Source organism: Amblyraja radiata, chromosome 23, assembly GCF_010909765.2.
Source record: "Amblyraja radiata isolate CabotCenter1 chromosome 23, sAmbRad1.1.pri, whole genome shotgun sequence".
NCBI classification, from domain to species: Eukaryota; Metazoa; Chordata; class Chondrichthyes; order Rajiformes; family Rajidae; genus Amblyraja; species Amblyraja radiata.
The window spans coordinates 1,710,445-1,734,858 of NC_045978.1; the positions used below are offsets into that span (position 1 = coordinate 1,710,445).

General features: G+C 43.5%; 1 protein-coding gene across 2 annotated transcripts in view; it reads left to right on the forward strand.

Annotated features, from left to right (window-relative positions):
- The window catches only part of soga1 (suppressor of glucose, autophagy associated 1), a 70,440-nt gene that overhangs the window by 40,911 nt on the left and 5,115 nt on the right, over positions 1-24,414 (forward strand). Inside the window, exons 7-12 of one of the 2 annotated variants that reach the window (XM_033041308.1) lie at positions 3,758-3,883; positions 6,366-6,596; positions 7,267-7,431; positions 9,180-9,347; positions 16,171-16,422; positions 23,760-23,830. In XM_033041308.1, coding sequence (XP_032897199.1) covers positions 3,758-3,883; positions 6,366-6,596; positions 7,267-7,431; positions 9,180-9,347; positions 16,171-16,422; positions 23,760-23,830 — 1,013 coding nt within the window. The remainder of the gene's footprint in view (positions 1-3,757; positions 3,884-6,365; positions 6,597-7,266; positions 7,432-9,179; positions 9,348-16,170; positions 16,423-23,759; positions 23,831-24,414) is intronic. The other variant, XM_033041309.1, reaches the window with a different exon arrangement.

Genomic DNA, 24,414 nt, shown 5'->3' on the forward strand with positions numbered 1-24,414 from the left:
ATTCTTAAAAATCTTCAGGTGTTCACTTTCCAGTATTGTTTAGTTCAATGGACAATAATTCCTGGTGTACTTTGTGAAAACAAAATGTGAATAACTAATTTATGATTTTAATTTATTCTAATCTGGTTCCTCCCAGGTTAACTGTTGCTCATGAACCTCAGTGAGGACAGGTGGCGGAGGTTGGAGGGTGAAGGGTTCAGAAGTGACTCCAAACAGTACTGCAGTAAATTTGAGCAAAAAACAAAGTGCTAGAGAATCTCAGTAGGTCAGCCAGCATCTGTGGAGGGAACAGACAGACAACGTTTTGGTTCCGACCAGAAACACCGCCTGTCTGTTCCCTCCACAGATGCTGCCTGACCCGCTGAGTTCTTCCAGCAAATTGTTTTGTTTTTTCTTGCTCAAGATATCAGCATCTGCAATTCCTCGTGTCTCGGTTTTACTACAATAAATTTACCAACGTTAGACTGTATTTTCCTGTGTATAGAAGTGTTTCATAAGGTGTGCGCGGTGAAGATGTCATGGATAAATGCACATAGACAAGCCGGGATAGGAAATGTCCCCACTTCATGGCTTATACCTCTACATCCATAAAAGCATTCCGGCTCGTAAAACAGCAATGCAGTCCGTCGTCTGATGGATATTAGTTAAGCAAATTACTCCATAAGGGGGGGGGGGGGGGAAGTAAAAATTGCACGATTTTGAATCACTCGTAAATACTGTAGCATCAACGTTCTTCCTCCTATATTAGGCGATTATACTTTAGTTATAATGAGAATGTACGGAATGCTCTTCAGCTCTTGGGATTGTTAGTGTTTGTGCTGTTCAGACTTGTATCTTGTTGCATCTACTGTCCAAGGAAGTTTATGACTAGCCAACTGCCCCAGGAGAAACATATAAAGCTCTCACTTGCTTATTAACATGCAGTCTCTCCCAGCGGGTATGTTGGGGCTCTACTCATTGTTGAATGAAGGTCAGTGACCATTGAACACTCCCCATCTACCTTTAAGAAGCTGTGACACATGATGGTTGCACACGCTATCTATGATGACAGATTTTTCATTCTGTGCCTTTGGCCTGTTGGAACCCGCTTTATGTTTGAGCTTGCCTGCTGGTAAACAGCTGATTTTACACCTTACAGAGGCTTTTTAAAATTAAGCACACATAGTTCCCACTAGATATAAGCCTGGACTTGGCAGGTCTTCCTGCCTGCCAGGTGTTTTTAAAGGTTGTTGTTGCCATTTAAAGGGTATATTATTTTAATCTTGGCAGCTACAAAGTCAGTTACAGCAAATCTTGGCATTTTGTGCAGTTTCACTGTGAAAAAGAGAGAGAGAGAGGAGCACTGGATCATTTTTTTGGATTTTTTTTGCAAAGAGAGGAGAATATGTCTAAACATCCACATAAACGGAGCGAGTGAGATTGATGTTGGACAGCATTAGGGAGAAGTGCGGATGCCACATGAGCATTGTGCATGCCACAACGAACTTGTCGGCGTGTCACTGTTTGACCAAGGCTGCATGCAAAACATTCCGATAATCCCAGTTATTTCTTGAATGCACAGGAGGCAAATTTTGCAAATGCCATTGTGAAAACTGGAGCATAATTAATCTTGTATTTATAGAACACTGGTCCTGAAGCAAGCTTCCGGCAAGTGGTAGCCATACCATGCATATTAGTTGTTTGCTGTAGAGATGTACAGCACGGAAACAAGCCCTTAGCTCACCAAGACCCTGACACACCCAGTTACACCAATGCCACTTTTTATTCTCATCAACTCTGCCAGATTTTACCCCACATCTACACACTAGGGGCAATTTACAATGCACCTTTGGGAGATACCCACTGCCACAGAGAATATGCAACCTCCACACCACACAGCTGTGCCATGGTGCTGCTCTCCTGTGAATGGGGAAAAGCCATGAACGGGATGCTTGGCATTGCAGATAGCATCAGTGCTCAGCACTCACGATTAGTCATGTTAAACCTCTGTATCTGAACAGCATTATCTGCCTGCAGGCTAAGGCTGTGGAACCAATTCCCTACAGGAGGCAAGGGTCACCATTTCAGATCCTGTCGAGCTTCTATCTGCGTAAGAAGGAACTGCAGATGCTGGTTTCAGCCGAAGATAGACACAAAAAGCAGGAGTAACTCAGTGGACAGGCAGCATCTCTGGAGAGAAGGAATGGGTGATATTTCGGATCGAGACCGTTCTTGTCCAGAGATGCTGCCTGCCCGCTGAGGTACTCCAGCTTTTTGTGAGCTTCTAGCTGTGTTACACTGGACTCCAGAAGGGTGGGCAGTATTGTATTCACCTGCCCTGGTCTGTCCATAAATCCTCAGCTCACTCCACTAACAGATACTGTCAGGAAGGAAACCGAGAGATATGAATTATGATCTCAGGACTGGACCTCAAAGAAATGGGTCAAAGTAAAAGAGTAGCTCCTTTTGTATTCTTTCCTAGAGCAGAATGAAAATAGGTTTTCATGTCAAGCAAAAATTACAGTGACTTGCAGCACGAGATACACGAACGTTTCTTAAGAAGTAAGATGTTTAATCCAAAGCACGTGTCGCATTACACACTGACTTTTACAAACATTACACCTTAAAGCAGTTTGTATACATTGTAATAATTTAAGAGAATTATAAATTCCTATCTTATTTACTTTGTACCAGGGCATTGTTGCACTGTCATGTGAATCAATCAGTATGTAGTACGTGCCACAATATGAACCACTTTGCAGCCTCCACTCGTGTGTTCCAAACTGGTATCGACAATGATGCTGACCTGGAAATCACCACGTTTTTGACCTATAGTTCCATTTTCATTTTTCTACTTAAATGTTGATGCATATTCTCATTATTTTGAATTTTAGTGAGAATACCAGAAGATTGACTTTGGTAAATGGCATAATATCTGGTGGTGTTCCATAATTTGTACATTCATTTAAAGCACTTCCAATGACTGCTCTCTGTTTCAATAGAATTGCTGATTTTAATGGTCAGTTTTGCCCACTACGGCAAACGAGAAAAGAATGGTCTCGACCCGAAACGTCACATATTCCTTCGCTCCATAGATGCTACCTCACCCGCTGAGTTTCTCCAGCATTTTTGTCTACCTGAGAAAAGAATGAAGAGATTTTTTTCAATAACATCCAGCAGTTTATAAAAAGGCACTGCTTATTGAATTCTCATCTACTGCCGCCTTGGTGACACAGCTGGTTTCAGTCTCTGAGCATGCTGTTCACCCTTGTGTCAATCAAAATAACCCGTGTGATTTCTATGATCTCTCACATGGAATTGTTCAGATATAATTATTCTCCATTGGTAAAATTAGGCCATTTGGCTCATCAAGTCTACTCAGCCATTCAATCATGACTGATCTGCCTCTCCCTCCTAACCCCATTGTCCTGCCTTCTCCCCATAACCTAACACCCATACTAATCAAGAATCTATCTCTGCAAATATATCCACTGACTTTGCCTCCACAGCCACCTGTGGCAAGGAATTCCACAGATTCACCACCCTCTGACTAAAGAAATTCCTCCTCATCTCCTTCCTAAAAGAATGTCCTCTAATAATCTCTAAGAACCCCAAAGCAGTGACAGGTGCAATTATTGCAGCCAACATTAGCCATTAGTCTACTCTGCTAAGAGAGGTAAAGTGTGAGAAAATTTGCAGAGATGAAGGAGGATTATTCTAAAATAATTTCCTCACAGCTTCACTCTCGCTCACAATCCTTGCTTTCATCCTTAACTAGGTCAAGGAACTGCAACTTGATTTATCTGAAGCAAAGGAATCAATTCGAGGACTTCAGGAGCAGCTTGCTCAGGAAAGGGAGCTGCGGAGTGAGGACTCGGAGAGATTCCAGCAGAAAATGTCACAGGTTGGTTTAAGAAGCACTCTCAATTGCTCAATGTAAGGAGGTGCAATGCATAAAAGACTGAAGATTTTGTTGCCATTTATTACAGCATTTTAAGTTCTAGAAGTCTTTAGTAATTAATTTTAACAAATTACCTTTCATGGAAACAAACGGGTATCACAACGTGTTCAAGGAAATTGTCATAATAGTTGAAAATTATTGAAACTTCTCAATGCAATGCCGATCTCACAAGAAGTCACAAGAGGAAATAATGGAATCATTTCCTGTTTTTGTTTTCATTCCCTATTCCAAACACATTTAATCGGGAGTCTAGCTGTATAATTCAAGGTGAAAAAAAAATTATGGCGACCATTTTACCCAAAGTGTCGACCAGTCAGCCAGCTCTGTGCAAAATCCATGCATGATGTGTCCTACATCTGAATGCAGATAATGTCCTATTGTCTCCCATTTTCTATTTGGGACCGAACTCTTGGACCTTCCTACTCTTTGTCACTGTGCTCTCTCTCTGCCTGTTTCATTCTTTCTACCTCCTGATGGTTGGTGGAAATACGGCTGTGTTCACCAGAAATTGTTTCATTTATGATACACACCGTGGTGCTGCTAGAACCTTGTGGCTTTAAAAGCAGTGCTTAAAGTTTGATTAAGACAAAGTCACAGTTTCAAGTTTTGGTTTCTTGTGATATGTGGTGAGGTAAGGACTGTTACAGAGCCTTGATGTCAGTAATACTTTCCACCAAATGGAGCCTGAGGCACAGATGGCCAGTGAGGTAATGTGGAGTAACCTTGAGCATTGAGCAGTCAGGAGATCTCTGTGTCAAATCAGATCTGTTTATATTCAGCATTTTGTCTAGAAAGCATAGGAAAACTCTACCTTTATTCTGCTCGTGGTCTGGAAAAGAGTTAATATGTGATGTTCAATGCTACAGTAATGTAAAAATCATAAATCTGGCTTGCATTACTTAAAAATATATCTGACCATCATTTCCAGTTGCTCATGTATATGTTGACTTGTTTCCTTTGACATGGCCCTGTGTCTGTTCCAAATATAAGGTGGTTTTGTATAATCAAATGCTTCCAATGCAGTTTAGTTGTCTATCAGTTTGTATCTATATTCCTTTGCCCTGTTGTCATGTCTTAATACCTCATTTAGCTTCAGTTCCACTCAGTATCCAACCCGAAACGTTGCCTATTTCCTTCGCTCCATAGATGCTGCTGCACCCGCTGAGTTTCTCCAGCATTTTTGTCTAGAACCATTCAGTCCATGTTCATTCTGTCCATGAAAGAGGTTTGGACTGATTGCTGTCATATAGAGATCCAAAATGTGGGGCAGGAAAGACATATTTATAATTTTGTTTTATTTTTTAACTTAATTTAGGAATGACTAATGGAGCATGTCAGCATTCAAAGCTCTGGAGGGAATGGCCAGACGACATTTTGAGTCGGGGCATTTCTTCAGGCTGATGGAATGGGGGGCATAAAGCTGGAAAAGAGAGGTGCAGTGAGCCAAAGCCTGGCAAGTGATAGGTGGATACAGGGGGGGAGGAATGGAGGATGGGTGGAGTAAGTGACAAAGGCTTGAAAGGTGAAAAAGAGATGGAAGGTTGTCGTGATAAGGAGAGAGGGAAGGAGTGAAATATAAAGCTGGAGAGAGGGATACAGAGCATTCAGACCCATTCACTTTTTCAACATTTTGTTACGTTACAGCCTTTTTCTAAAATGGATAACATTCATTTTTTTTATCATCAATCTACACACAATACCCCATAATAAAAAAGCGAAAACAGGTGTTTAGAAATTTTTGCAAAGTAATTAAAAAGAAATAATTGAAGTATCACATTTACATAAGTATTCAGACCCTTTACTCAGTACTTTGTTGAGGCACCTTTGGCAGCGATTACAGCCACAACTTTCCTTGGGTATGATGCCACAAGCTTGGCACACCTGAATTTGGGTAATTTCTCCCGTTCTTCTATGCAGATCCTCTCAGGCTCTGTCCGGTTGGATGGGGAGCGTCGATGCACAGCTATTTTCAGGTCCCTCCAGAGATGTTCGAACGGGTTGAAGTCCGAGTAACGTAACAAGATGTGGAAAAAGTGAAGGGGTCTGAATACTTTCTGAATGCACTGTAGATATGGGTGTTAGGGGACACTTGGATTCACCAATCATTTGGCAGGCTTTGTCCCTCTCCCACATCTCTTTTCCAGCTTTCTTCCCCTACTCCAATCAGTGTAAAGAAGCGTCCCAACTTGAAACGTTATTTGCCATTCCCTCCACATATGCCACCTGACCTCCTGAGGTCCTCCAGCACTTTGTGTTTTGCCCAAGATTTCAGCATCTGTATTTCTTTGTGTCAGCATTGAGCCTGCTCAAATTGCCACACAGGAGTGCGGTGGACCATTGGGGAACAGTGCGAGTTGCTGAGAGTAAACACCTAGATGTCTCTTGCACTACTAATCTGACTAAAGCTGTTCTGTTCTTTCCGCAGCTTAAGGAGGAGCAGCAGAAGGCACTTGTGCGCCGGGACTTTGAGCTGCAGAGCCTGAATCTACAAACCAAACTTGAGCAGAAATTCTGGAACCAGGAGAAAAACTTGTTTGTGAAGGAAGCTGATCAGTTCAAGCAAAACCTCTTCCTGCTTTACATGAAGCTGAAGTGGTTCCTGAAACACTGGAAATGTGGCAAGAAGATGGATAACGACGGGGATGATTTACTAGAGGTGCATTACTTGAAATAGTTAGAGAATCATGAAGTCATACAGCACAGAAACAAGTCCTTTAGCCCAACTCGTCCCTGCCCTCCAACATGCCCCATCTAAGCTCGGCCCATTTGCCTGAGACGTCTAAAAAACCAATAATCTGTTTCAAAATCTCAAAGCAGCATCAATCCTATAAAATACACGCAATTAATACAAATATAACATCACATCCATATACAGTTACTTCAATGAATCTAGTTATCAGCAAAATAAATGGGTATAAAAATATATCCCAGTGTATTATAAGAATAACACAAATATTCATTGTACAGACAGCATCGTAGCAAATCGAATAAAGAACAATAGCTAAATGGACTGCTCCCATTAAGAATCTTACTCGGAGAGGCTGTATGTGTAAAGTCTTGTGTGCACAATGATCTGATTTCTGATCAAAATGAGTAAATAATTTTGCATGTTAAAGCTCTGGATTACTTTTGGCAAGTGAATCTTACCACTGAAGTCAGAAGTTGCCCTCTTTAAGTAGTGTGCTCCATTTAAAAATTAATTGTTAGTTGTATATCATGGCAAAAGATGAACTGCAATTGTCAATGTGTTGCAGTGCAGGTTGCTGCGTGATTCATGTCCTTCACTGCAGTTCTGTCGAACAATGGTGCTTCAATGTGTTTGGCAGGTGAACAGTGTGAAAGATTTATACTTGCTGATTGAAGAAGAGGAGCTGAACCCTCGCCTAGTGGACAACAGGATGGTGACGGCAGAAGAGCAGTCACAGAAAACCCTGGAGGAAGCCCTGACACTTCCTGCAGAGAAACCCTTCCTTGCATCACGTCCAAAGCAGGTACGCCAGCAACAGTCAGTCAGCGATGGTGCAAAGCAATAGTTGCTCTAGAGCACTCCAATCAAAATTAATGCTCTCTTTTCTGTGAAATACTGGACGTCTCAATATAAATCAAAATGGGTTTGACCTGCAGTTGTTGTTTGACTGGTGTTGCAATTGTAGGTTGTTACCATGTGAGAATGTAATAAAAAACATTAACGGAGAATGGTTTTTGTCTGAAGAAATATCACCAAAATATCACCTATCCATGTTCTCCAGAGATGTTGCCAGACCTGCTGAGTTACTCCAGCACTTTGTATATTTTAAAATAAAAACAGCATCTGTAGTTCCTTGTGTCTCCATTCATAGTGAATTGCTTTAAAACATTTTGAACGCGGGGACTACTCTCGAGCATGAAGGAGAGTTACAAAGACCACCTAGGACCTCGTGTCGACCATGCTGCGAGTATAAGTCGAGGGCAAACTCTTCTGAACTCGCGGATTAGGTCGCCCCAGTGGGACAGCCCCGTTATGATACATTACTATTATATTATTATTAATTACATAACTATTAATGTATTTATATTAATTGTTAAGATTAATATATTATGTATTGATGTGTATTATTAAGTTTACAATAATAATAATAATAATGCATTTTATTTGCTGGCGCCTTTCTGGACACCCAAGGACACCTTACAGGACATAAAATCACAATACATTTATCAATATTAAAATCAAGTTGATCAAAAACAAAAAAAACAAAAAATACACAAAACATTTTAAGTCATTAAAATCAGGGTGAACATGGTGGAAGTTATGTTGGGTATGCTAATCTAAACAGGTGTGTTTTGAGTTGTGATTTGAATTGATCGATAGTGTCCAGGTGACGGATGGGAGGTGGGAGAGTGTTCCAGAGACGTGGGGCAGAGCAGCTGAAGGCTCTGGCACCCATGGTGCTGAGTCTAAATGTGGGGACAGTTAAAATTGCAGCTGAGGAGGAACGAAGTGACCGGGAAGGAGTGTATGGTAGCAGCAGGTCAGAGAGGTATTGGGGAGCAAGGTGGTGTAGGGCTTTGAAGGTCAGCAGTAAAATCTTGTAGTTAATCCGGTGGTGCACAGGGAGCCAGTGGAGCTGAGTGAGGATGGGTGTGATGTGGTCCGATGATCTGGTGCGGGTGATGATCCGGGCTGCAGAGTTCTGAATGCATTGGAGGCGATAATATAAGCTTAAGAATCAAGCTTATGAATTTGCAAGGTTTATGAAGAGCAGGGGACATTCCTGTGAGTGTCCATTCACCCATGCTATGTTTCAGAAGTAAGCCGAAATAAGTGGCTTTTGTTAAGTTTGGATTTGGTCAGTTTCTGGTTTTTATTTAGCTTCTGTTGTAACAGTCAGTAAGTGCAGATATTTTCTCCCTGCCTTTTGGTATCTTGTCTTATTGCAACTCCTTTTGATGCATAAAATGAAAGTTTTCAGAAAGCCCAAAAGAATGGGAAATGTCAGTATTTTGCCGGTAAGGTTTTGATTTAAAAAAAGACAACATCCCTCCACAATTTCGGGCTTCTGAAGCTATTTTTCCTAACATAGAATATGCTTATATTGTTATTAAGCATGGTAAAGGCAGCCAATATTCCTGATAGTAATATTAACATTTGTTAACCTGGCAAACAGAATGGTTATAAGGCTGACCATTGTCGATTGTAATGATGGCGTACATTGTAGTAAGGCTGTGCGTGTTCACTTTGGACTGATTTCATATTTTCCAGTCAAACGAATACAGTCGAGTTGTGGGAGACATCAAGATGATTTTAAAGGATCTGTGCACAGAATTAAAAGAGGAAAGAAGGAGAACAAACGAGCTTCAGCTACAGTTTGCAAACGCCAAATCAGCCTGGGAAATTGAAAAGGTGGAACTTAAAAGTTGTGTTGCACAGGTAAGCAAAGCTGGGGACATGCCTTCAGCTACTTGTCCTGTGATGTGAGCAAGCCACAATCAGACGTACTTAAAACCAACAGTCTTAAGGTGACTGCGCTCTATTTTTCTATTATGCAAATTTAGGATCATCTGTCCTTGCTTTTGTTTGATTTAAACCCATCCATTTTCTACTTCACTTATTATGCAAATGGCAAATTAGCATGGTGCGAAAGAGAAGTAAAATATCTTGATTGAGCAAGAATTCACATATTCTGAATATCAAGAATTTGGGTAATTGATAGGTCCCATAATTTATTTAAAAGTGGCTTGAAAGTAGGAGTTGGGATAGTAAAAAGAGGTTTGAGATCATCTTAAAAAGCAGCCCTTGTGCATGATGGCCCCACACATATGAATAACCAGAATGCATTTTGGAGGTGAGCCAAGCCATTGTTCATACTGATCTATTCAGCAAAGACTTTCCAGATTTAAGCATCTTGTAATGACTGATGTCCCAGTTTCATTGTTGTGTGCAGAAACATGGTGATGTAAAGGTGCAATGAAAAATCTCACAGACACATAAACTCAGACAGACACAAATTATACATAGTGTACAAAACATTCTGAAAGAAAGACTCTGCAAAAGAAAACCAAGACTTTAGTGCAAAAATATGATTAGAAAAGAAAACAAAAGTCTTTAGTGGTGCAAGAAGTGGACTAGCGGTGTTCCGTAAATCTGAAATGTTTTGCGTGAACTGTAACTGAGTCTTTCATACATGAAGAATGTGTTTCACATAGCAGTGTGTATTAAAATGACAACTGTGTGACAGGTTTTTACTGGCGTAACTGAGTGAACAAAGCTGTATAATTCCAGTACGTCAGTCAAATTTCTAGGCCACTGCTCAAGTTCCTCAAGGCAAAGAGGTTTCCAGCTCTTTAACCTCTTGAAGAGCTGCTTAGATTGTGCTTGTTAAAATAGCCTGTCCACAATATTGTGCTGAGATTGTTATTTATGATATCAGTTTATGGTCCAAAGATTTATGGCACTTGTCCAGTCTCTGCTTTGTTAATGATCAAATTCAGCAGGGGCATCAGTAAATGTGTTTTGTAAAAGAGTTGGAGGAACTTAGCGGGTCAGGCAGCATCTGTGGAAGGAATGAACAGATGACATTTCGAGTCAGGACCCTTCTTCAAACTAGCTATCGTCACGTCCTTACGCGATCGGATTGAAGGATTGTGAAGGCTGCACTTGTAATGCCGATTACGATAGAACTTCATTTATCCCAGGAGGGAAATTGGTCAGCCAACAGTCATCAAACGCAAGATGGTACATGAAATTAAAGTGACGAGTGGAAAGTCCAGGATTGGGGATGTGCAAAAATTGGGGGGGGGGGGGGGGGAGGGAGGGGGGGGGGAGGGGAGGGGGGGGGGAGGGGGGGGGAGGGGAGGGGGGGGGGAGGGGGGGGGAGGGGAGGGGAGGGGAGGGGGGGGGGAGGGGAGGGGAGGGGAGGGGGGGAGGGGGGGGAGAGAGTCAGTCTACCCCACGACCGAAGGGGAAGGAGTTGTACAGTATGATAGCCACAGGGAGAAAGGATCTCCTATGGCGTTCTGTGTTGCAAATGGTTAACTTCAATGACAAATCAAGTGTTGGACGAGAAACAAGAGGAAAGAATAGATTCTGAGAGAGAAAAAGAAAAGGTTTTTATTTGTCATTTTTACTTCACCAAATTACTATCTGAACAAGTAATAAGTAGTTTCCAGTGCAAGGTAGATTAATTGGGACTAGGGTAGCTGTGATATTGGTGGCCAGTATGGGCGAGTTGGGCCGAAGGGCCTGTCTCCACACTGTATCACTCTATGACTCTAATTGGGAGTAATTAATACTTATTCACATCATGAGGAGGGAGTTTAGTTTATGTTTACTAGTCGATTGTGTCAACTGTACATTGTTGAAGTATTTATGAGGCAGTAAGATGATATGCCGGTTTTGTTAAAGGCAGCATGGCACATCTAGGGTAGTAGTGTGCCTGGCAATGTTTCACCAGGCAGATGCCTTACTATTTTGCCAATTTAATGTCACCTCCCTAGGTGACACAAAATTCTTGCTCCACTTTTTTTTCAGTTTGTCATAATTTTGCTTAAACTTAACTTGTACTTACCTTGAGTAATGACCGTATCACAACACAGGCAGTTCCCCAGTTATGTAAGGGTTCTATTCCTGAGAAGTGTCCATAAGCCAATATCTCTGTATCCAATTGCTCTACAAACACCTGCTATAATTTCATTTCATAGAATAGTCACCCTAACACTTCCCGTAATTAAAATAAATCCAGAATTCAGTGATTAATGAATACCATGAAACATTTAAAAACGTACAGGGTCGTTCACACTCACTGGGATTTCCATAAGTCAAGTCATTCATAACCCAGGGACCGCCTGAACAAATCATATCTTATTTATGGAGTGTTGTGATTTTGAGGCAAGTTTAAATTTAAAATGACAAAGAACTTCTGTGTCTATTCAAACTACTGTCTTGAAGTGAAATGGTGGGCTTTTCTGGCATCTTGCTCCTGGAATCATCTCCCTCATTCATTTTCCTCTGACTAGCTGCGCTGATTTTCAAGATGACGTACGTGTGTTGGCTGACATAACTAAACCATGATATTACCAGGGTTTATTTCGGTAGACCACAGCTTCCTTCATTAGTCTGTTGTAAAGACACAGCTGCATGTAAAGCTCTGGGAGTGGAAATGCTGTGATTCAGATGGAAATTTATACGCCGAGTATTGTCTGGCAAGCCTTGTGAGAAATCTATCCCTGGAGACAGTTTTTTTTTTTTTTGCAGAAATACAATCCATTTGGGAATTTTCAGCCAAAAATTTGGTGGAAATATTAAAAAACGGAATAAAGTCGTACATCATCAGAACTTGTCATTGCTTCTCTTTCCATTAGCAAAGAACCTCCAGCAAGCAGATGCGCTAGAAAAACTAATCTAGTCCACATGATGTCTGTCTGTGGAGCTGTAGCGCATGGAATGGCACTTACAGGTTAGCTGGATGTAATGCTGTGGCAACTTTGTGTATGCAGCTAAGAAAGCACTGCACCTGGCACAAGGTGAACATAGTTCCTCACAGACACAACATGATGCAGTAGCTCATCGAGTCAGACTGCAGTCTGACAGGCAGAGTCTGAAGAGGGGTTCCCACCCGAAACGTCACCTATTCCTATTCTCCAGCCATGCTGCCTGTCCCGCTGAGTGCATCTTGGGTATAAACCAGCATCTGAATTTCCTTGCTGCACTCTGTATTTCTACAACACTTTGAGGCCGGTTCTCTGGATGCTTTCAAGAGGGAGCTAGATAGGGCTCTTAAAAATAGCAGAGTCAGGGGATATGGGGAGAAGGCAGGAACGGGGTACTGATTGGGGATGATCAGCCATGATCACATTGAATGACGGTGCTGGCTCGAAGGGCCTGCTCCTGCACCTATTGTCTATTGTTGAGATGAGGAATTGTAAAATTAACTGCATGTGAGTTCAGAAGGAAATGTAAAGTAGAACAGTTTCATATCTTGAAGAACAAAATTGGAGAGGGAAAGAAATCGTCCATTGAAAGATAATAGATACAAATGACATTTCTAAACTTGCGATAATTAAACCCGAGTTAATTGTGATAGTGGGAACATGATAATGAAGTAAAATAATCACCAAATGAAAGTTAAAAGGAGACAGACATATAAGCCAGACATCTTACTGCATGGGATTGCTTAGGTTTATTATTGTACAGTGAAAAACGTTGCCTTGCATGCTATCCAATCAGATATACAATCAATTCAAACTCCAGTACAGTAGGTAGAGCATAGGATTCTACAGCACACAAACACAGCAAGTTCTGATCACGCGTTGTATCTCAAGAGGCAAGCAGTACCGTGGGAGATCGGGGCATCAGCTTTTCACAATCTCCACTAATCTAGATCTACCCACATTTGTGGCTCTCCTACCATTTGACGCAAATGAATGAGTCCCACAAGTCTCTGTCACCTGACACCAAAACCTGTCCTCATTATCCACACAGTCATTTAATGGCACTGCAGTAAAATGCAATTATCAGAGGCCGAATGATATGTAATTTTATTCTCAGCTACCAGGACAACCAAGTGATGTAGAATTGCATTAATGTGTTAACAATTAATTCCTTTTGGTGTTTTGCATTGGAGTGAGCTTCAATGGTACTGTGTTGGGATAATTTTAGAGCATTGATATGATGTTTGCATCACACAAACTCCTTGTTATAACGTTGTCACTGCGTGTGCGTGAGGTGTCGGATTGTGTACTGTATCGCCACTGCCACCAATCTGTTTGGGTTCAGTCAAAGGATATAGCAGATGTGTAGGAAGGAACTGCAGATGCTGGTTTCAACCGAAGATAGACACAAAAAGCTGAAGTATCTCAGCGGGACAGGCAGCATTTATATCATGTTTATATCAACTGACTGGATTGCTTTTCCAGCCTGTGAGTATTGTTTAAAACAAACTCGATGTGATTTGGTTATAGGCACAGGTAGATAAAAATGCTGGAGAAACTCAGCGGGTGAGGCAGCATCTATGAAGTGAAGGAAGAGGTGACGTTTTGGGTCGAGACCCTTCTTCTGTTATAGGTGCGGATCAGTCCCCGCAGGAAACACAGCCTCTGATCTATCGGTGCGCCATGGTATTTATGTAGTAATAAGGAACTGCAGATGCTGGTTACAAAAAAAGACACAAAATGCTGGAGTAATGGGAAAAGAAGAATGGCATTCATAATGGACCTTTCTTGGTCCAGATTGTGATGCAAATGTTAGCCTGTATACTCCAAATCATCACAGACTGCACTTTCTCCTTGGTTCACGCCACTTGCATCATGAAAGTTTTAATCTGAATTAACCAATTATCAATTGTGATATTTCATGAGCACTAGATGGTTATAGGTATCGGCTCTTGGCTCAGTATTAAAAATTCTAGGTTCAAGTACTGATGTCACAAATCTAGGTAAAAACTCTCGAGCAGGATTAACAAAGTCCTATTATAGTTGCCACCTTTCAGATGAGATAGACCCATCAAATATCTCTGGCCTTGAACGATCCCATCTCACTGTTGTACAGAAGGAGAAAGGAACTATCTCCAAAATTTAGCCCTCAATCTATATTGCAAAATTACTACATTTACTCATTATTACACAGTTGTTCATGAAAGCTTGTTATAAGCAAATTGATTGTCATGACTTGAAACAAATGTTCTGTCCCAAGTTCGGTTCTGCATGAGATTACAAGGAAAGCAGAGAAAAAGATATAAGGATCTGTTCAAATCCTTGCCCACTGACCCTTGGAAATGCCTGGCCCACGATCAGTGCAAATGGAGAAGGAATATTTGGGCTGATAAAGAGGTCCATGCATCAGGAGCACAAAGAAGCGTTGTATCGGTGGAGCATTCAGAAACTACTCTAAACCAGGCCTTACACAGCACACAAAACCAGAGTAGAATCTTTCATCCTGAGGGACTGTATAAGAAAATGATCATGATGACCACGCATCAAATATATTTCAGTGCATGTCAAGGATTTTTGGGATGTTCTGAAGTCATGGAAGGCATTGCACAAATCTGTCTGACTTCCTCTCTTTAAGAGTCAGAACCGCATCATCTCACTGATGACCCTGTTTATTGTAATACCTCCTGAGTCAGAAGGAAACAAATGTCATCCAAGACTTGCTCATAGTTCACAATGGATAAAGCATGCAATCTTGGGGGCAGCCTCTCTGATAATTCCGAGTGTAAGTGATGAAGCAGAATGAGGCGTGAAAGGGAGATGCATTCCTCTTCAGTTAATCCAGGTTTGCGGTATTGGTTGTAGAAACCCTTCTGGCCCCTGTGCTTGCCGCATCAGTTGAGAACTTCCTCTCTCGTATATGGTAGGGGTTATGTAGAGAATCCCTCGGCTGTGAGCACACTCCTCAGTTTCGTTCTGAAAAATTCGAGGGCATATTTCAGATATTATCCATTTAATCTAGTAAGTTATTTGTTCAGAGCCTAATAATTTGCTTTTAAGGTAATATTCTGAAGTCAGATGATATTTTGTTGTTAGTGGATAATAGAATTAGTTCATGCATCACGGGACCCACTTACGAAAACAGGGACTCGGCACTGAAAGGTTAATAGATTTTATTGTCTCCTTTAGAATAGGGTGATCCAATTCTGGAATTCATCGGAGAAGCTGTATTTACGATAGAGTCATAGAGCACGGAAACAGGTACTTAGCCCCACTGAGACCATGCTGACCATCAAGCGCCCATTTACACTAATGCTATTTTATTCTCTCCTTCCATCAACTCTGTGTTGAATTCCTCCACTCGCCTACACACGTGGGGCAATTTACAACGGCCATAGAGCCGACCACCTTTTGGGTTATGGGAGTAAACCGGAGAACCCAGAACAAAGCCAAACACAAGGTGGAGAACATTGAGGTTGTGGAAGGAGCAGAGCAATGTGTCGCGGCGGTCCCTCCACTTCACTGCGGTTAATGGCGCCAGAGTTACCTCCTCAGTTTCTGAAGCAACATATGTATAATCAGACAAGTGAGAATTATCTGCATTCCAGAAAGTGTTTGTAATGTAATGTGATGAAAGGGTTTTTGTTATACATTTTACATAAGCAGTGGAATTCACCTAGGATGGACCATTTTCCATCAAATTACATGAACTAAATTGTTTGCATGTCGTTTTATTATTAAAGGGTAGGAATCAGGAGACAAAAAAAAGATTGCTAAGTTGCTGAGGATTCAGAGTAAGGAACTGAATGTTTAACTGTCCCAAACAGCTGGAAGGTAGGGCTGGGAAACTGGCTTGTGACAAAGCTGCCGGAGATCTGAAGACGGCCTTGAAATGGGAGAGGGAAGAACATCAGCAGCTCCTGGCAGAGTCTTACGGTGCAGTCATGGACCTAACGCAGCAGCTTCAAATCAGCGAGAAGAACTGGAGTCAAGAGAAGCTAGAGTTACTGGACCGATTTAACAACGAGCGGAGCCTCAGCGAGCAACGACTGAAGGAAATGCAACACAAGATCAACCAGGTAAGTACAAAAGAGCTTCTTCATGTCTTAGGAATCTTACTGCTTCCAAAGTATTTCTAAATCTGTAGTATTGGAGATTGCTGGCTCTTACAGCAGCTTTCCTGGGAAACTCGCAATCCCCATCATTTACCAAGTGTCTTGGATTGTCCACCTTGGGTAAAGCTACCTGTAAATGGGTGGTTGATGGTCAGCATGGGCCTAGCGGACTGAAGGTCCAGATTGCGCGCTGTTTCTCTCTGACTCCACCATTTGATAGATCTGAACGGGTGAAGGTGACTACCGCATGTAGTGCTGGTGATCAAAGGAGAATGTCTCCCCTCGGATCCACATTATTCACTTATACCCTGCCGATGTCCACTGCACATTCACAGACTGAACAAAAACTAAAATATTTTAGGCAGGAGCTCCCTTATATCCCAGTATTGCTTCAAACTGTATCTTTTTTCATTCCCTCCTAGCATGGGCCAACAATAATGGTCCTGGCATTGGAATTAAGTCTAAACCTGTGCTTACTGTATTGTGGGAACATTATCCAGCAGTAGGCACGGTGGCAACCCATTACTAGAGTTAAGATGTTGATGGAAGCAGCATTGCCATTTCCACTGAAAGTAATGCCTGTCTGGTCCATGGTCCAGTTGGTAACTTTATTGGCAAAGGTTTTCATTGTTATTCCCTCCTTGAGTCAATGATTTACGTTAATTCCACAAATTGAATATATTCAGCGTTATCTACATTCACAAGAGAAACATCAAAAACATAGAAGCTCCCCACTCATTTCATCTTTCACTATTGCATCATGGAGCTCTGCTTGCTTACTGCCCAAGAGACGGAGCTTCAAGGGAAATATCAGATATTGCAATAATGAGCTGGCCATTACTGGCTGGTTCCCACAGAGATTATGTGTTCCTTACATAATCCACTCTGCATGACACCATGATCTCAGTTCAATTTTAGACAGTAGATAATGAGCATTCACTGATTTTCTGGAATTGTTAGGCCAGAGGTTGTATCATAGGTCTACCAATGTTCTTCATGTAGGGAGGTGGGTGTATGGAATGTGCTGCCAGAAGTAGTAGTTGAGGCAGGTACACTAACAACAATACAGGGATATGAAAGGTTTAGAAGGGTCCCAACCTGAAACATCACCTGTCCATGTTCTCCAGAGATGTTGCCTGACTAGCTGTTATTCCAGCTCTTTATGTCCTTACGGTTTAGAGGGATGTGGAGCGAATATGGGCAATGGGCCTAGCTTAGATAGCATGAACAAGTTGGCCGAGGGGTCTGATCCTGTGCAGGATGACTCTATTTGAATTTAGTTTTTTAATATATTCCTGCAGTTGCCATGAATGGACTTTGTAGATTTGTGCTTCTGACAGGACCTTACAAAGGGAATAGAAACCAGAAAAGATATTGTGATCTGCAAGGTTTCGTCTCTTAGAGTTAATGAAAGGCAATATGGAAGGCAATTGCAGTGTGAATGCATTGCTGCAGTGTGAATGCATTGCTGCCATGTGAATGCATTGCTGCCGTGTGAAGCTGTCCAAGGCCCTTCGGTTATAAAGAAACTCATTTACCATCCTCCACGCTGTTTGCATCACTAAGCTCTGCTCTCTGGGGAGGTAGCAGTTATGATGGCACAAACAGTACTAAATTATGAATGTCACCCCGTTGGGACCGTTATACTAATATTGAAATAGAATTAGGATGCTGTAGAATGCCTGGGCAAATGTTGTTGCAACAAGTGTACGTATGGTTTAAGAAAAGGCAGAGTGCTGCTGGAATGCACATGTGGAGCTTGCTCGCCATGTCTTCAGGAGGGATCTGTTGGAGGCACAAGGGATTACTGATTCACCTCGGCAGTAGATGCAATGATTTGGATGCCAAATTTTCAGCAAACAGAACCTCTGAAAGTCTAATGGGCCTGTCCCACTTGGGAGACTTTTTGGCGACTGCAGGAGACTATGCGGTCGCCACATGTTCGCGGGTGGTTGCCGGGGAGTCGCCTTCATGGTCGTGAGGAGTTCCCGCATTCTGGGAACTAGTCGCGGCCTCATTAAGGTCGCCGCAAATTTTTCAACACATTGAAACATTAGTGGTGACTAGAATGAAGCCACCATGTAGAGTAGCGAGAATTCTCGTGCCGTAGGTGGGTCGCCAGGAGGTCGAAGGTTCTCGTGGGTTGCAGCCAGTGCTGACCGGTGAATTGGCTCATTGTGGGGGGAAAAACGTAAGCAGTAGTTTTCAGAACCAAAGATAACTGGCCGGTAATGTTAAATGTCCGCCGAGCTTCACAGCCGTGTAACTCTTGACTTCTTAAAAGTTGTCTCCACTCCTTCTCCCCCCATCCCTCCCCTCTCCCCCCCTCTTTTAAAGGATTTACCGTACACTGTGCTTTAGCCGTCTTAATTACAGCGGCAACCTTCCTGTTCATCGTGGTGTGTATCCGTATCACAGTGGCTTTGTACCGTGTGAATTTCACTCAGACAGCTTGACCTGTCCCCCGCCTGCATAACGGGCAAGTGATTTGACAGTCGCCTGAAAAATGGCCTAAGTGGGACAGGCCCATAACGCCACTAAATGAGCAGCCAACTGCAAGATCCTGCAGCCAAATCACATGTTATATTAAGCTGACTGCATTCACACATCACAAAATGGTTGGACTCATCTCATTCCACTTGCAACATCATGCGGCATGCTTATTAATAATTATTCAATCTAAAAAAAGCCACGGCGACTGTCATTTTACTATTGCTTGTTGATAGGAGCTGTATCAGTGCAAAAAAAAAAAACTGCCTTATTTTCCCATTTAAATGTCTCTACCATGTATGTGTGCATGTAGAATGAACTTCTGTCAGCCAATATTAAGGCCTGATGTATGTTGCCACTGTAAGCAAACCCTGTATACTCTGTGTGATTGTACACTCAGTGTCCTAATGCATGTGAATACACACAGAGTGCAGGAGATGTGAGATCAGGAATATACCTGTTGTTGCTGGCCAGTGGAATCATTCCCTCCAACTGCTCCGGGAATCGACGTTCACATAGGCTGGAATATTTAAAAGTTCATCAGGGAGGCAACATCAGCAACCAGAGTTTACTTTTCAGCTTTGAATCTGCTCCCGCACCGAGGTTGCCTCAGGAGAGTGATCCTACCTCCTACGGCGTTAGCAGTTGGATGGGAGACTGCAGGATTCCACCTGCCTTCAGTTAGAGATGTGCTGAGCCTGCCCCTTGTCCAGGCACCTTGTCACATCACGCCCTGTCTCTAGCACAGCACAGAGAGCCCAGTGGAGTGGAGTAGAAATCTGGTGCTGCCCCTGTCTCCTATTCGCCTGTGAGTTGAGTATTGCAATAAAATTACAGAAAGGAAAATCTCTTACCTGAAGGAGGAAACAAAGTCCACTACAAATATCCAGTGTTAAAGATACTAAATGCTATCCACATAATTCCCTTTATAGAAACATAGAAACATAGAAATTAGGTGCAGGAGTAGGCCATTCGGCCCTTCGAGCCTGCACCGCCATTCAATATGATCATGGCTGATCATCCAACTCAGTATCCCGTACCTGCCTTCTCTCCATACCCTCTGATCCCCTTAGCCACAAGGGCCACATCTAACTCCCTCTTAAATATAGCCAATGAACTGGCCTCGACTACCCTCTGTGGCAGGGAGTTCCAGAGATTCACCACTCTCTGTGTGAAAGAAGTTCTTCTCATCTCGGTTTTAAAGGATTTCCCCCTTATCCTTAAGCTGTGACCCCTTGTCCTGGACTTCCCCAACATCGGGAGCAATCTTCCTGCATCTAGCCTGTCCAACCCCTTAAGAATTTTGTAAGTTTCTATAAGATCCCCTCTCAATCTCCTAAATTCCAGAGAGTATAAACCAAGTCTATCCAGTCTTTCTTCATAAGACAGTCCTGACATCCCAGGAATCAGTCTGGTGAACCTTCTCTGCACTCCCTCTATGGCAATAATGTCCTTCCTCAGATTTGGAGACCAAAACTGTACGCAATACTCCAGGTGTGGTCTCACCAAGACCCTGTACAACTGCAGTAGAACCGCATCCAGATCATTAATATATATTGTAAATAGCTGGGGTCCCAGCACTGAGCCTTGCGGTACCCCACTAGTCACTGCCTGCCATTGTGAAAAGGACCCGTTTACTCCTACTCTTTGCTTCCTGTTTGCCAGCCAGTTCTCTATCCACATCAATACTGAACCCCCAATGCCGTGTGCTTTACGTTTGTAAACTAATCTCTTATGTGGGACCTTGTCGAAAGCCTTCTGGAAGTCCAGATACACCACATCCACTGGTTCTCCCCTATCCACGCTACTAGTTACATCCTCGAAAAATTCTATAAGATTCGTCAGACATGATTTACCTTTTGTAAATCCATGCTGACTTTGTCCAATGATTTCACCACTTTCCAAATGTGCTGCTATCCCATCTTTAATAACTGACTCTAGCAGTTTCCCCACTACCGATGTTAGACTAACTGGTCTGTAATTCCCCGTTTTCTCTCTCCCTCCCTTCTTAAAAAGTGGGGTTACGTTTGCTACCCGCCAAACCTCAGGAACTACTCCAGAATCTAAAGAGTTTTGAAAGATTATTACTAATGCATCCACTATTTCTGGAGCTACTTCCTTAAGTACTCTGGGATGCAGCCTATCTGGCCCTGGGGATTTATCGGCCTTTAATCCATTTAATTTACCCAACACCACTTCCCGGCTAACCTGGATTTCACTCAATTCCTCCAACTCCTTTGACCCGCGGTTCCCTGCTATTTCATGTGTCTACACTGTGAATGGCTCGATTGTAATCATGTACAGGTGCACAACCTTTTATCCGAAAGCCTTGGGACCAGACACTTTTCGTAATTCGGAATTTTTCGGCTTTCGGAATGGAAGATTTTTAGCGTAGATTTTAACGGCTGGCTCAGTGGTAGAGTGCTCGGCTCATATCCGCAAGGTCGCGAGTTTGCGCCTCGATCCCGGCAGTTACTCGATCGCGAGTTTGAGTCTTCAATGTAGTTTTTTCTTGCAGAATAGGAGAGAATAGGGAGGGTTAGGCTGGGATCATTCTCTGCGAGATGATCTTAGTGCGGGAGACAAATGTAGGAGAGGTGTACTGACTGTGTGGGCAGAACTTTGGAAGTGATTGCCCACCATTCTCAAAAGCCGCTGTGTCTCCCTGTCCCTGGGATAGCAGGGGGCGATCAAACAGCACAATACCCCCCTCCCCTTCCAACTCCAGAGGAATCCGCTCCTCGATGGACCGCTACGGCGACAAGTGGCCAGTTCGCCCACAGCCAGAGATGCGCCACCCCAAGAAGATGTACCTTGCACACCATCAGCTTCTGCCCCTACGGGGAGCGTGTTCCTCTGGAGTTGGAGCGGGGCTGGGCTGGAGTTGCTGATCTGGGATCTCCGTGCTTGCAGTGGGCCTGGGGGTCGGTGTCCCGATGAGGGGGCGCAGCTCGGGCTGTGGGCGAACTGCCACTTGTCGCCGTAGCGGCCCATCGGGGAGCGGCTTCTGGTGGTCCTGACGTCTCCGGCCACCCCCCCTGTACAGGAGCTGAGACTGGGAACTGTACCGCCCTTGCAGGTGAGCAGGAGAGTGGGGTTGTTTGCAGTTGCAGAGGGAGGGGGCAAGGACGGTACAGTTCCCAGTCTCAGCTCCTGTCCAGGGGGGTGGCCGGAGACGTCAGGACCAACAGGAACCCGCTCCCCGATGGGCCGCTACAGCGACAAGTGGCAGTTCGCCCACAGCCCGAGCTGCGCCCCCTCATCTGCAACCCGGGTTCCTCTGGAGTTGGAACGGGGCTGGGCTAGAGTTGCTGCTGGCTGTGAGTCTCTGGGATCTCCGTGCTTGCAGTCGGTGTTCCGTTGGTCCTAACGTCTCCGGCCACCCCCCTGGACAGGAGCTGAGACTGGGAACTGTACCGCCCTTGCCCCCTCCCTCTGCAACTGCAAACAATCCCATTCTCCTGCTCACCTGCAAGGGCGGTACAGTTCCCAGTCTCAGCTCCTGTACAGGGGGGTGGCCGGAGACGTCACAGCCCGAGCTGCGCCCCCTCATCCGCAACCCCAAGAACAAGACTTTCCTTGCACACCATCAGCTTCTGTCCCTACGGGGAGCGTGTTCCTCTGGAGTTGGAACGGGGCTGGGCTGCTGCTGGCTGTGGGTCTCTGGGATCTCCGTGCTTGCAGTGGGCCTGGGGGTCGGTGTCCCGTTGGTCCTGACGTCTCCGGTGACTGGCACTGACCTGCTGGCATCGCCGACGTGAAGACAGTGCAAAGCCCCCGCGCCGGTGCAATGGGCGGGGAGCTGGAGAGGGGTGGGAAGGGGTCACACACATGGCAGGGAAGCAGAGGGGTGTAGGTGGGGTGAAACTGAAGGGAGCGACAATCTGCTGCTGCCTGCCCGCTGAGTTAAAAAGTTCCCACGCAAGACTCACGATACACTGTGTATCGTGAGTCTACCGTGGGAACTTTTTAACTCGGCAGGCAGCAGCAGATTGTCAATTATTAACCCTCCCGCGCAATATACCCTCACCTTCTCTTTTATGAATGGGGATTTAGTTCCCCTTTCTTCAAGGACCGACCGGAGGTTCCGCTGTCACCTCTGCAGGCCGCCCTCGGTGAACGTCTTCAAGGACCTTTCTTCAAGGACCGAAAAAATGTCTGCTATTCGGAGCTTTTCATTATTTGGAATTTCGGATAAAAGGTTGTGCACCTGTACTGTCTTTCTGCTGACTGGTTAGCATGCAACAAAAGCTTTTCACAGTACCTCTGTATACGTGACAATAAACTCAACTAAATACAAACAGGTTTGGCTTGTTTAAAGTGGAAGTAATCCAGCACCCCACCAAATCACATTGCAGCACAAGGACAGCACATCATGCTTTTTTCCTTTCTGAATCAGATCAAGATACTCTTAAATCAAAGTCAAATACTTGCATCTTTAAAAAAACTTTAGGGTAGAAAATTCCTTCTGCAGTTTCCAAATGGGTTTAGCCAGCATTTGAAAATTAAACTGCATCTGAAGGGAATCGTCCCCACCCACACCATTCTGCTGTGTGGCGTTGTTGCAGTGAAGTGTATCCTTAACCCTGGGGAATGACCGAGACAAATTGCTGGATAGATCAAAGAGCTGCAGAGGTTTAGTGGCAGTGGCACTCGAGCATTATATTGTCCTGCTGGCCCAGGGATGTGGTGGCTTTTCCAGATGATAACTGACCAGATATAGCCTGAGGAAATTCGAACAGATTCACCGGAGCCTGAGGGCAGTCACTTCATTAGTTCCAAGTCACATTACATGTTTGTATTTTTTTCAGATGCTGCAGCACAGAAACAACATAAAGGAAACCTGTGATGAATTGGAGGCAAAGGGGACTAATCTACAACGGTAAATATTGTAAATCAATAATTAGATTGCAAGTGTAGAAACAGTTCGACAATTACTGCCGGCTTCATTCCCAAGTTTGATACTTGACCACATCCAAATTAACTAACTTTTAGTTACATTTGCTTTGCATTGAGCTGAAGTTTAAAATGTTTGATACAGAGGAGTGGAGGGAAAAGATCCATAAGTAGATCATGCAGCCTGTCCTGTAGGTTCTGCTGGTCAGCTTCATTTATTCCCACTGCTGCATTTACCTTTAGAACCTGGCAGATTCTGATTTGAAGTTTTCAATTGACGCAGCGTTGCACACATTCTCTCGGGTGAAAGCCCACTGACCTAATTGTGATTTTTTTTTGTTTAAAGATTGTTCTTACAGATTGCTCCAACAGATGAATTTGTTTCTGTTCCACCACCTAATGGAATTATTTAATTGTTTTAACAATAACAGTTGCATCAATGTTTAACATTTTACAGGAACGATAATAGTCCCATTTTGTGTAAACTAAACACTGAGTCAGTAACTGCAATGGATGTAGGAGTGATGTTAAGGTTGACTAGCTCACGTGGACAAGTTGGGCGAAAGGGCC